The 13,482-nt window shown below is 46.8% G+C and overlaps 1 protein-coding gene across 1 annotated transcript in view; it reads right to left on the bottom strand.

Moving 5' to 3' along the window:
• Window positions 1-13,482, bottom strand: part of EBF2 (EBF transcription factor 2) — a 241,776-nt gene that overhangs the window by 226,177 nt on the left and 2,117 nt on the right. The window contains exons 2-6 of the mRNA XM_006153248.2: window positions 11,407-11,563; window positions 10,249-10,312; window positions 9,918-9,973; window positions 9,352-9,425; window positions 2,233-2,301 (exon numbers count right to left, since the gene is read on the bottom strand). Coding sequence (XP_006153310.1) covers window positions 2,233-2,301; window positions 9,352-9,425; window positions 9,918-9,973; window positions 10,249-10,312; window positions 11,407-11,563 — 420 coding nt within the window. The remainder of the gene's footprint in view (window positions 1-2,232; window positions 2,302-9,351; window positions 9,426-9,917; window positions 9,974-10,248; window positions 10,313-11,406; window positions 11,564-13,482) is intronic.

The raw sequence follows: 13,482 nt of genomic DNA, 5'->3' as shown, positions 1-13,482 counted from the left end.
CCCAAATGGCATTTGGGAGCAGTAAGACAAGGTTACCGTGAGGGAATAATATCTTCAAACAAAAGTAAGCTGAACAAATGCATCTGTTTATAATAAAAGGGTCCTCTTAAAACCTGATACTGGTCAATTTACAGTACCCTTTGGTGTGTACGTTTCCATGTGGAGACGGGCAGCATTTCGGAAGTAACGCACGTTTAAAGTGAGGCAGAGACATCACGGGCCTGTTTTATTGTGCACCAGATAGTAAAAATAAATGCCACAGTCACATAAAACTCCATAATACGAGGCCAAGATATCATTTCCACCTTCGCCGAAGAATTTAAAGCACTCTAGCACAAACTATGAAGGTACCTAGTATGAAAATCTTTTTTACCCCTAGATGCAAGAAAAAAAAAAAAAAAAAAAAAGCCCTACTCTCTTTTGTCATGTGTATTACCTCGGAAGAAAACACAAACATATTCAGCTTTATCCTTGAATGCAGATGCTATGTAGTTCTTGAAAGTAAGAAGAGCCGCTAAGTGCAGGTTAGCATTTACGGGTTTGCAAACATTGCTAACGCTGGTTTATGGGGTGTTTATTACAAGAAAAGATGTAACAGTTATGAGGTTAGAGTACCTTATTGAAAGAGCAGCTCAAGCTAGTGAAAAAGGCGGCATGAAGGTTGGTGAACTCAGCCTACATGCTGGAAAGGACAGGATGTGGGTGTAGGCTGCTCTCATTGGCTTCTCCTTTCCCAGAGGATCCCAAGGGCATCCTGACAAGTAGGGAGATGATGCCACATGCGATCAGCTGGCCCACCTCATCAACTGGAACAGAGTGCAGGGAGAACGAGGTTGTGGCCATGAGAGGAACACGGGTTTAAAAGTGAGGACAAGTGTGTTCTAGGGCCCACTGCCCCAACCCGCTGTGCAGCTGTGGGCAAGTCACGTCCCCGCACCAGGATTCAGTATTTTCATCTGTAAAAGGATGAAGATGACTGATCCCACAATGTCCTTGCAACTCTGTAGGTTTGAGCTCTGTGCTTTCATGAAAAATAAAATAAAATAAAACAAAAACAAACAAACAAAAAAACAGGGAAAACCCAAAGCACTCCTTAAAATGAAGTTCATCCGTACCCCCTAAAGTGGCAGAGGCACTATACACATCCAAAGAACAGTTTAGACCCACCTATCATCCTCTCCCAAACACCTTAGAGAACATCGTGAAGTTTCTATGGATACTTAGTAGCCTCCTGAAACTTGGAGCAGCTGTCAGCGCCCCTCAACTCATTATTACACTACTGAAGAGCAGACAGGCAGAGTGCTTTGTCCAAGGTCAGGAGCTAGGGTAGGATCAGAATTCTAGCCTCCACAATTCCTCTATCTAAGCTATACTTTCCACGAAGAAACCAAGCTGGCTTTCTGGGAAGAATGCCAGAGGTTCCATTCTCCCAACTGAGAATTCATTGGAATATTGGAATAACAACTTTGGAGACTGTGGTCTCTCCAATCCATTTCAAGACCTGGCTAGAAACACAAAAACCCAAAGAAAGAAGCAATAGGGAATTACTGCGTTTTTTAACGAAAGAGAAAAAATTAGGGGTGGGAATATGGGGTTTCTTAAAAATTACATGATTGCTGGAAGTTAATTTGGTATTTCTTCATTGGTTTGTAAGTTCTGTTTCCAATCACAAAAACAGACAGTGGAGAATGCCTAAATCACACTTCAGTGAATTAGCATCTTGTCCCAAAGAATCTTTCCCACTCTGAATATAACATAGAACCCAGAATGCAATCCTCTGTGGCGAGAAAGGAATCTCCCTCAATGTAATAGAGAGCTTGTCATAAGCTCCTAAACCATAATCTAAATTGAAAGGCTTCAAGGCCAGCAGCAATCACTGAGAATGATAAAGAGAATTACCCCCTTAACACTCCCTCTTCCAGAAAACTGATTGAGACCATAACCTGCCAGAGAGGAGAGATGACATCCTTTACCATCCACACTCTTTATTAGGCTGAAGTTAGTGCACCTGGAAAAGAATCTGTCATAGATTTAGAGACATAGGTTCCAAAAAGAAGCTCCTGACTTCTTCCAAGAAAGGCCAGCCAGAGGAAACCCTTGTTGAACTATTCAGTTTAATTTCTTGAAGATATGAGGCAACCCACCTTAGAGCCAAGGCCCAAGTGATCAATACTTGGAGCTGAGAGGCACGAAGACACCAAAAACAATCTCAAAATCACTGTTTTCCCCTACCTGTCAATGATGACAGGGTCCGAAGGCGTCTCATTTCGGTTTCCACAGCTTTTCTTTTCGCAACATCGACTGTAGATTTGGAAGAACCAAAAGAGGAAAAGAAATTTGTTAAATCATGAAAACACAGTAAGCAACCACAGAAGCACATTCACAAGAGGGACTGTGCACAAGTAGCCTCCCAACCATCAGCTGCTTGGGGGCAGAATTTGTGACCATGTTTAATGCAAAACAAAACAAGTAAAATACACCGAACCTAGAACTGAAATATACTCAGTCAAGTTCTCTCTCTTTGGGGAACCAGCAGGCAGCATGGTGGTTAAGACCTGGACACTCTCACACGGCCGACCATGGTTCAAGTCTCGGCCCTGGCGGCTTGCTTTCTCACTTTCTCCCTCTCTCTCTGTGTGTCTCTCTGGTCAAAAATAAATGAATAAATAAAATTAAATAAGTAATTATTTTTTTAAAAAAATTCTCTCTCTTTGACTTACAAGTGGACTAATTCTCAGTAAATGACAACTTTCTCAAGAGCCATATTCATAACCTGAAATCTGAACCATGGATGGCTAGATTTTAACATCACTTCCAGCTTGATGTTCAATGATTTTATGGTTGTATATTTTAGATCTTTGTGTCTCAATAAATATTTGAAGAAAGAGGGAGAAGGAAAATGTATAGAGTCGAGCACAAGTAGCTGCCTAGATTATTATAAACTGAATATATATAGCATCTTTCTCCAGAAAAGGTGGTATACTTTATGAACATTCAACTGCTCATTTCCATCATTTTCCAAAGATGAAAGAAGAAGACCAGATCTATGGCACATATATTTTAAACAGGAAAATAAGGTAGGGAGCTATAGAAAGACATTTCCAATCATTTCTACAAGTCTGGAACAGAAATGGGACTTGACCATGTGTAGGTCCCAGCTCTGAAAAGTCTACTTCCCAAGACTTCACAAAGTGCTGGACACCTGGTCGACAGACAACTAAATAAATGTTGGTGGGATTAGCTTAGAGAAATAGAGCCTTGAGAGCAATTTCAACAGAAAGGACGTACTCAGACCAACTTACAAAGTAGGTTTATGAAAGTAAAACTCCAATCCAAAGATAACTGTCAGAAATATCTAGATAAATGTAAAAAGGGCAACAGAAGCTTGGGAAATCTCCCCCCACCACACCCCTGCTTCCCCTCAGACACACACTCACACCATGTTGACCATCTGCTGCTTGTCAGGGCCACAGACCTCTGAATACCTTTCTGCTCACTAAGTGCACGGTTCACTACCAACTGCAGTTGATTAAGAATGTGACTTTGACATGCTTATAAGAAAATCATTATCATCCGTCCTGGTAGGACAATACATCTAATAAATATTAACGGTACCCAAACTATAAGCAAGCACTGCCCTTCCCATGATCATTTCTCTCTAGATTAAGATTGATACAGTGCATGGGGCCAGCAGGTGGCATGGTGGTTAAAGTGCTGAACTCCCACATGGCTGACCGTGGTCTGAGACCTAAACCTGGTAGTTTACTTTCTCACTCTCACTCTCTCTCTCTGGTAAAATTGAATAATAATTAATTAATTAATTAATTAAATACATAATTCTTTAAAAAAAAAATGAAAGATTGATACACTGCCATAGAAAGATTCCTGAACTGGGAATCAGTGTTCTGGTGTAAATATCACTAACCAACAGCATGAATTTGGTCAAATCTCTTTCACTTCCCTGGGCTTTGCCCCCTTGTATAGAAAAGGAAAGTGTGAGATTGGATTATCTCTAAAGTCCTTTCTAGGCCTAAATCCATGAGCATCCTTTGAAAGTGTCAGTGAAAAAGAGAAAGAGGGAAGCCATTTAGCAGCAGGGACCCAAAGGCCTAGTACCAGTTGGGTCATAGATATGTTCTGTATCTCTCTGTGGTCCTTTTTCTTTCTCTGATCCTCCATAGACCTAAACATAAACAAAAATATAAATAATGGCCTGCCAGAAAAGTCATGATGCGGGACCAGCAGTTAGCGTGATGGTTAGCATAATGGCTATGTCGCTGACTCCCATGTAGTCAACCATGGTTCAAGTCCCAGACCCGGTGGCTTAAACTCGTATCAGGTGCATGTGCATGTGTGCCCAAGATCCTGAGAGGAGAATGGAGGAGAAGGGATTACGGTGTGGCCATCCCCCCTGAGGGGTGATTTCTCGCTTTCTGTCTCTCTGTCTCTCTCTGTCTTCCTGGCAAGCGCATGTGTCCTATAGCAAAAACCTCTCAAAAAAAAAAAAAATATATATATATATGTATACATCATGACACATTTTTGCATAGAAAAACACGTCATGAATTTTCCAACAATCCAATATTTAAAACTTCTAAAGCCCATCTCTCTTATACTATGTTATGTGAGTTAGCCAGTGAATAGTTCTATCGCCCTCAGTAAAATATACTTGAAAGATACCAAAACATGTCACCAAATAAGCAAAACCAGATTGCAAGAAATGTAATCAAATTAGTGGGAAGTAAAAGAAAAAAAAGTCTCAGTTTTCTTAAATACCAGAGTGAGCCACTGGGACTCTCTAAAATAATATTTAGTATTTGAAATTAGGTTTTAACTTTTAAATTTTCAATCCACCCTAAGATTAGCACCAATAAAAATGCTGGCCAACTGCTCTTGCATCTCCCAAAGCCCTTCTTGTCTCTCTTCTCTACCTTCACCTAGTTTCCTAGCCTACCTCTCCTGTTTGGAGAGTTGTTTCTGATGTCATTGTACTATCTTTACAGTTCAGGCAAGTGATTTTTCTCAGCAATGTATTTTTGAAATTGCTAGTTACCTAAAGACTTTCAAGCTAGATTTTTCTTCTGCATCGCCAGCACATCAACCTGACCCCAACCTTCGTGCATTTAATTGCAAGCGCTCAGGCTATCTGGATGTGCCAATCTGTGGAGTTTAGGTGGAATGATTCTGAGGCAGAGTAAGTTTGCAAAATTGCTCAGCTGAATTCAGCTGCTTTCCATGGGGATTTCCTCTGTAGGAAATGAAAAACAGATAAAAATATAAGCCTGGTGCCCAGTGTAACGCATTGTGAAAAGTCAACTCCGGGGGACCAGCAGTTAGCGTAATGGCTATGTCGCTGGACTCCCATGTAGTTGACCGCGGTTTGAGTACCGGACCCAGCGGCTTAAACTCACGCCGGGAGCATGTGTGTGTGTGTGTGTGTGTGTGTGTGTGCGTGTGTCCAAGATCCCAAGAGGGGAATGGAGAAGAAGAAGGGATTGCTGTGTGGCCATTCCCCCTGGGGGGTGATTTCTCTCCCTATGGCAAAAAAAAACTCTCCAAAAAAAAAAAAAAAGTCAACTCCAGGATGAAATAAAATTCAAAAGAAAGTGCACAAAAACTTTAGGACCCAATCCTCTACTTTACAATAGTTTTTAAATATGATCTCTAATGTTAATATTCAGTACACCAAAGATACAGAAGACACTCACTTGGCTGTTGAGAGAATACATATGGCATAGAAATAATCAACTTGGTTATATCTGCCCCAATTGACCCCTTCTTAAAAGTTCTCTAGGTCTGCAAGTTAGCAAAGCAATTCTTTCTTTTCTTTAAAGTTTTCATTAATGGATACTAGTCATTTTTTATTTAGTTTTTCCAATAAAATCCAGTCCTCATGCCAGTAATCTATCTTAACATAAGCAAAGAGAAGGGCAGAACCAAAGATGTTTATGAACTCACACTCCCCAAACAATGTAGGTAGTTACTACTCAGAAACTGGGTCCCTGAATTAACTAAGATAACAAAATCCAATTCTCTCTTCCCTTTGCTCAGCTACTTTAGGAAAAAAAAAAAAAAAAAAAAGACTTTGGGGGTTGTTTTTCAACAAGCAAATCTCTAAGCCTGAAGTTCCTGCTAAGTGTTTTTTGTTTTAACTAAAAATGACTGTAAAATAGGAAGAAAAAAAATAAATAAAACAAAGAGAAGAGGAAACTGCAGTTGGCAATAGGTTAAGATTGTGTTCCTAGCTACTTCGGAGAGGCTCAGAGGTGTTCTGTTCCCTAATGAATGAAAATGAAAGCTGTTCCTGTTTCTGTCTGACTTGCTTTAGTTTACTTTATTCTGGTACTTATTTGGAGAACCTTTTATTTGAAACACTCTCAGTTTGCTTACAGGCCTCTTGCATCTTCCCTATCTCCACAGAGAATCTTTGAAGAGGGAAAAAGAAAAAGAATAAAATAAGTTGGGGGTAGGGGGGGGTAGGAGATGGAAGGATATGAACATTTTTATCAGGACTCGGAATCTTACCTGCATTGTTCAGAAAGAGAAAAAGAGAAAGAATCAAAGACTGAGAAGGTGGGGGGAAACCCCAACCTTGGACAGAGGGTGTCCAGTCAGCTAAACTGCAGTTCAAGACACGCTAATGTGTCCCTTTCCCCTCCAAAATCGTTTTTTAAAATTCAACCCTCAACTTTCAAAAATCTGTCTCTAATTTCAAACTCAAATAAGCGCACAGCATGGTGGCTTTTGTTTTGTTTTCTTCTCCCCAACTCCTCCCTGCGATTGCATAACAAAAGTGTCTAAATTCACACCATCTGGCCGATAAAGACACTGGCCCCACTGCCCGGCTGGCCCATCTGATTAGGGCTGTGTCTAGCCTGCGCCTTGTGGCGAAAAGTCACAGCTGTGGGGTTTGCTCGCGCTCAATACAACTCTGTTATTAGCCAGCTGTAGGCCTTGAGACGACTTCTGTTCAAATTATAATATCTTTTAACCCTCTGAGCATCGAGGGCACGGGGTGGCTGGCAGCAACCTAACAACTAGATTTCTCCTTGCTAATAATTGGCCAAATGAACTAAAGCAGGGAAGAGAAGGGGAGAGACAATTGGGAAAGGGAGAAAAAGTTATTCCTAAAGAGATTTATTTGCCCCCCCCCCGCTTTGTTCCACTCTCAAAGCTAAATACCAATTTATGAGCCTTTTACTAAAGATGGTAACACAAACCAAGTGGGGGAAGTACCGGATATGCCAAATCACACCATGCAGATGAAACTAAGTATGTGCAATAATTGCTGAGAAACAGAGCTTCTGTTCGTCCTTCAGTCACCGACTGCTATAACTAGCTTTTCAAATGTGAGAGAAGGACGTTTTCCTTTTTCCTGGAGAATCAACCAGCTTTGACCGACAAATTGAGCAAGAACTTGCCTCCCAGATGCATTTGGTATTTGCCATCACCCACCTCATCTCCCAAAACACACACACACACTCACACACACACTGCAGACAGTACCCGTCCAATGGATCATTTATTTACCATAATTAATATTTGTTTTAAATACTAGTTTGGGAAGAAAATAGCAGAGCATCTTCTCAGGTCCCCAATGCCGAGAAGTTACAGTACATTAAATTTTTATATTGTGTTACTAATGCAGACTAAACTAGAGGCTTTAAAAATTGATGCTGCTACTTAAACAGCATAAAATGAGGAGGATTTGATTGGGCTTAAAAATAAAAATGTCAGCCTTAACTACAGCTGGATGAGGCGTGCGAGTATTATTTAAAGTGATAGGTATAATTCATTAGACAATGGGCCAGTTTGGGGTTTGGGTCTTTCTTTTAGGAAGATAATCAATCCAAACAAAGACATTTAAAAGTGTAGACAGGAACAAAAACCTCCCTTAGATTAACCAGCCAAATCAAGGCATCCTGACTATCTAATCTAGGTATTACATGCAAGTACAATAATATATCTTGTGATTGCGTTTTCTTTCTGAACAAACCTTTCTAGGGGCCCTGAAAGAAGAGTAGTTGTCTTTTCACTCCATCTTCCACTGCCTCCCCTACTCATCAGACAAGAATCAAGGCCCCTCAGCTCAGGCCACTGGCAAAGTTGAATTTTGCATTTGGCAAGTTTGTTTTTCTAATACTTGGTCAAAACCAAAAGAAACATGCCTGATGGCTATGGCTTCTTGACTGGGTTGGGGAGAAGGACAGAGCTTCAGGCAGCTGTCCGTTTAATAGTCGGTACCGGATCAGGTGGTCTGCAATCACCCAGAAGTAGCAAGTTTAGGGCTGGATTACGCTCACTACTGCATTAGCAGAGGAAAGCAGAACTGAGGCTTTCCCTGCCACTAGAGATTTAGGAGGAAAAGAAAAAAAAAATACATCTATGGAATAGACAATTACGATGTTATTAGTAAAATAAGCATGCACTTCCTGGAGTTTCCTTTGTATATCCTTTCTCATTTGCGGTGAAATTCCCAATACTCGATACATACTAGCCACTCAGTAAACATGCGTTGAAAGAAGGAATAGGTGTGTGAATAAATTTCTTCCAATTTCTTATTTTCTTCTAGCCAAGCACAAGAAAGGGGCAATGCAAGCTGTACCCAAGATGGGATGGATTGGTCTCTGAAAGAAAACTGGGAAGGTGTGGACGGGGTTAGACTGCACCTCTCCACATGCGACCATTAGAATCCCGCTGTGGTTTTGAACCCGAGATCTTCCAGATGGGGTCTTCTCCCCGTTGCTCCCACCCGCTGATGGGGTTCAGGACTAATCTTTGCACCCAAGAGTTCCTCCAGGCCTAAGAAACTCCCTGAAGACAGGTATCCAGGCGCGGAGAGTGCTCTGGAAGTGGGCCGCCCAACCCTCTGGCGGTCTCTCTCCCAGCCTTGCAGTCCTTAAAGAGTTTCCACTCAGGAACTCCACAAGTGGTCCCGCCTGGAAATCTACCAGGAACCGGAGCCAGGTGGGAACCGAGTAGTCCTGGACCTCCAGAAGCCTAGATGGGTTCAGGCCAAGTTCCCGATCCCAAATCCAATCTGAGCCTACCTGGCCCCCTCCCTGAGTGGCACCGAGGGACAGCGGAGACTTCTCGCGTGGCCAAAGTCCTGAGTAGTCAGAGGTGTGCAATCCTGAATCGTTCTGGGTTTCTCTTCTGAGACCTAACGGATGTGCTCTAAGAAACTTGCCTTTTAAAGAGAGGAAGGTTCTAGTGGGCCTGCCCCGGCAGGTCCACCGGCCAGGCCTCCCTGCAGCGCCCTCGCTTGTCAAAGTCAGTCCCCGGGACACCTGTGAGCTGCAGGCGCGGCTTTCTGGCCCCAACCAAGCCCGCGGAAGAGGCGGTTCCTACCTGCACATGACTTCGTGGGTCAGGAGAACTCGGCACATTTCAGGATTCTTATTCTGTCCCTCATATGCTATGGGCTGTGAAGGAAGTGGAGGCAGGAAGGAAAAATGTGGAGGGGAGAGGGGACAAAAAAAAAGGGGGATTTAGACCCAACTCGAAACCATTTTTCCCCTCACTACCCTTCTTCTACTCAGCAAGAGTTTGTCACACCTTTTCCTGGTGGCTCAGGTCCCCAGTACAGAATCAGAAGTTTGCCTCCTAAGGACAGAGTTCTTAGCAGCAAGGAATTTACTCGGGGACGAATCTCCCAGTAATTGTCCCTGTCTTCATCTCTTTGCTCCCCCACCCCACCCCCCAGTGTCTCCCAAGCCAGAATGAAACAGGACAATTGGTGAGAGAGAGAAGAAAGACATTTTTTCTAGAGTGGGCAAGTGCAGGGGTGATGTGAGGGGAGTGTGAAGTCTGACCCAGGAAATTGTGTTAGAGGCAAGGAGGTCAAAGACAAATCAAGAGAGGCTCAGGGGGGTTGCAGATGGGCAAGGAGAAGCCAAGTGGCGGGCTGGGCTCACCTGCTTAGTGACCGAGTCGATGAGCCTGACATAGAGGTCTTGCTCCGTGCGGACGCCTGCGAGGGAAGGGGACAGTCAAAAGTTGTAGCTCCAGGCATGGGCACCCCACCTGTCTCAGCCCTGGAGCTGAAGCCCAGGCACCCTCCTTAGGCTGCAAGAGCCCAGGCGGAGATGTCTTGGTGGCAGACCCAGTCTCAGCCCCAACCAAGCCTCCCGCAGCCCTGCTCTCCCCGTCCACTCTGGAGGCTGCCAGGCAGGGATCGGGACAAAGTCAACTGCGGTCCATAAAGGGAAACGTGCCTGCGCCCGCCGCCAGCGACAGGCCACTCACCGTTACTGTAGAGGAGCTGTAACTTGTAGTGGGTGCCGTTGTTGGTCTTCTCGTTGCCTTGTTCCTAAAAACATAGGCGGTGTTGGATTCCCATGCTTTCCAGACCCTCACCCCCACTGAGAGGAAGGAGAGGGGGCGCACCCCCACACCACGGACCCCCAACTCCACATCCTTTCTTCCCATCAGACGGCAGCGGCACCTTTGAACAAATCCCTATCCAGTCCTGGGTCAAAGAGCAAGAGCGTCTGCCCGCTGCTAGCAGTGGGAACTTGCCAAGGCTGCCGGCCACTTGACCCTCTCCAGCCTTCTGTCTGTTCCCCTTAAAAAAAAAGGACTCAGATGTGCGCCCCAGTCTTGATCACAACCAGCCACTGACAGGACAAGACTGCCTTTAGACAGGCCCCACCCAACCCATCCAGCTCGGTCTGGACGGTCTGCCCGGTCTGCCCGTGGCAACCTCCGGCCTTGAGGCTTCTCTTGGCAGGAGAGAGAAGAGATCCATTGGGAAGGGCAGTATTTGGCCCTGTCCCGCCAGGACTACAGTCGCCTGGGGACATAAGCTCACAGACCGAAAGAGACCTTAGGAAGAGGCAGCTCTAAAGTTCACGTTGTACAGCTGAGGCCCGGAAGCCAAGAAGCTCCCTTTCCATCACTCATCAGCTTAGTTGGTCCTTCATTTGAAATCAAATCAATCCCCCCAACCGGTTTCAGTTTGGAGGCCCTGCCTTGGGGAGCCAGAGTGGAAGAGAAGGCACTCTGCAGAAAAGGGCCAAAGCCAAGCTCTGCCTTTTCACCTAACAGGGTTTGGACTCTGCCGGCACCAGCAGGTGCAAAATAATTAAAATAACCCAGAGAAAGGCAGTTGGGGGGCTTGAGTAGATTTTTTAGCCCTGCTCTAGTAAGAAGGGCTTTTGCTCCGCGGTCAGCCCAAGGCCAGACGCTGCTAATGACCAGGTGGCTTCTGTAGCACTGGACTTGGGAGTTGGGACCAGAGGAGGTCCAGAGAGATGGACTGATTTAGAGGCTGGGGGTGAGAACCCTCAATTTGTCATCCCTGATGATGTGAACAGAAAAGTGTCCTGAGTGACAGATGGAGGAATCTTTACCGCTTTGCAAGGAGGGAGTTATCAGGCCGTGTTGGGGCAGGGGTCCGCTTACTTTATCGTTCTCCACAAAATCCACGAATGCTGTGCGCTCGATTTCCACCGGCTGCCCCTGCCTGTCGTAGAGCGCCAGGACGAAATGAAAGAAGTTGGATTTCCTCAAGTTGGAGGGAGGCTGCTTCTCAAAGTGGGCCCGGGACAGGGCGACCCCGCTGCGCAGGAGGAAACACGGGGACACCGGACACGGGGAAGGAGAGAAAAATAGGTGTTACGAGGCGTCCACCCATCACCACAGAGGGGCAAGTGTCCTCCGTTTTCTGTGTCCAAAGCCTGGACCCTTCTCATCTTTTTTCTATTCAAATTAAGAATAGAGGACTCCACAGAGGAGGCGCGTTGACCACCAGGGTCGGGTAGCGACGGTGACACCACCCAGTAGTGGTCCAGCCTCCCCGCGACCCTCTGCAGGGCCTCTCACTGCCCAGAGGTTAGTGGAAACCAAACGATCCAGGTGATCCAGGTGCGGACCCAGGCCGGGAGCGTTCACCCGAGGTGGTGGCCGGTGTCCTATCCCGTCGGGTCGCCCCTATTTTTCCCTCGCGTGGCGCCGCCGGTTGGGTCAGAGTCTGAGCTGGAACCAGGGATTAGAAGTGACCCTTACGAGTTACGTGTCCTGGCGCCACTGCGCAGGACCCCCATGCTAACTCCGAAACGTGATAGGCAAGGACACCCGGGGCCAGGCGGAAAGCGGGGAGCCCCAGCCTCGGTCCTCCCTACTTTCCTCGCTCTCCCGAAAAGTTGCGCAGGAATTGTGGCAGGGCAGAATCCCCACAACCAGAATAGGGGCTCGCAGGCCACCACGGAAACGCAGTATTAGGGACCCTCGCTCCTAGAACTGCTGAGCACTGATAAACGGAAAGGTTAAGAGACAGCGCGTGCTTGCCTTGGGCCCGGGGTGATCTCTGCTAAGCTGGGTTTCCTAGCGGTGCCAGTCAAAAACCGTTGACCGTGAAACCCAAATTGGGAGACCCAGGAGGCTTCCTCCAGCGTTTTGAGTGTGTGCACACACCTCCCTGGCGACCTGTCGTGACCAGCGCCCAACTGGCCACCAGATCACATTTAACCTAAGACTTGGGGCGCGGGCGAACGCACAGATGGCGGGAGCTGCCCAGAGGCGCTGGGGTCTCCTGGCCTCGCGCACCCGCGCGCCAGCGCTTTCACTCTTTCAAAGCATGTTAACATGTTGGCTAGAATCCCTCACTCGGACTGCTTGCGCCCACTTTAACAAACTATTTGATCCCGCGAAAAGAGAAAGGTGATGGGTCCAGCTAAGAAGACGTGCCGCCGGCTCTGCGGTGCTGCCTGATTTCCCGCGGCTTGCAGCCCAGCTGGTTCCCAGACCGCACGGAAAACCGCCGCCGCGGTGTGCCGACTGCCCCGCGGTGTGCCGACTGCCCGAGGGCCACCCTCGGGTCCCGGGCTCCAGCTGGCGGGCGAGCGAAAGGGGATCGCCGCTGGCCGTGGCTGCGGACCCAGGGCGTCTTCTGCTTCCACTCCTCTAAAGTTAGCGGCCGGGTTCGCTCTAGCCGGGACACCTGGTCTGTCTAGGAAAGACAGATTTCTGCGTGTGACGTTGGGACATTAAAAGAGGTCGGCCAGGAGGGTGGATGGGGAGATGGGAGTCGTGGAAGAAGTTCGTGGGTCCTTTTGGGGTAAGAGAACTGCCTCTTACAAAGGATGGAGGCCAGAAACCCCAGCCCAGTGAACAGCGAAGGTGATGAGGAAGGGGACCAGAGTGTCTTGGGTGGCACCCTGGACAAGATGTTTACTGTTCCAGCACGCGGACGCGGAGAAACAAAGTCAACTTCGGGACCCACAAAACTGCAAGCTGATGAATCCTGCGCCTGCCTAGCCGCCGGTCTCCTTCCCTCGGCTTTTTTCTTCCACTGCAGCTACCATTACTCTCGTCTTTGCTCATTAACCTCCCCTCTCCCCCTCACGCCCCTAGCCCGCTATTCGTCTCCGAGCTGGGACCCTCCAGCCTGTTCCCGCTCGCAGAGCTGCTGGCCGCCTCTCCTGCCCAGGCAGCCGCTCCAGCCTCTCCTGCTCCTCTCGCCGCCCGCGCCACCCGGGC

Source organism: Tupaia chinensis, unplaced genomic scaffold (assembly GCF_000334495.1).
Source record: "Tupaia chinensis unplaced genomic scaffold, TupChi_1.0 Scaffold000366_1, whole genome shotgun sequence".
In the NCBI taxonomy this organism is placed as follows: Eukaryota; Metazoa; Chordata; class Mammalia; order Scandentia; family Tupaiidae; genus Tupaia; species Tupaia belangeri.
The sequence above is the reverse complement of the archived record's forward strand: the minus strand, read 5'-3'. Positions and strand labels throughout refer to the sequence as shown.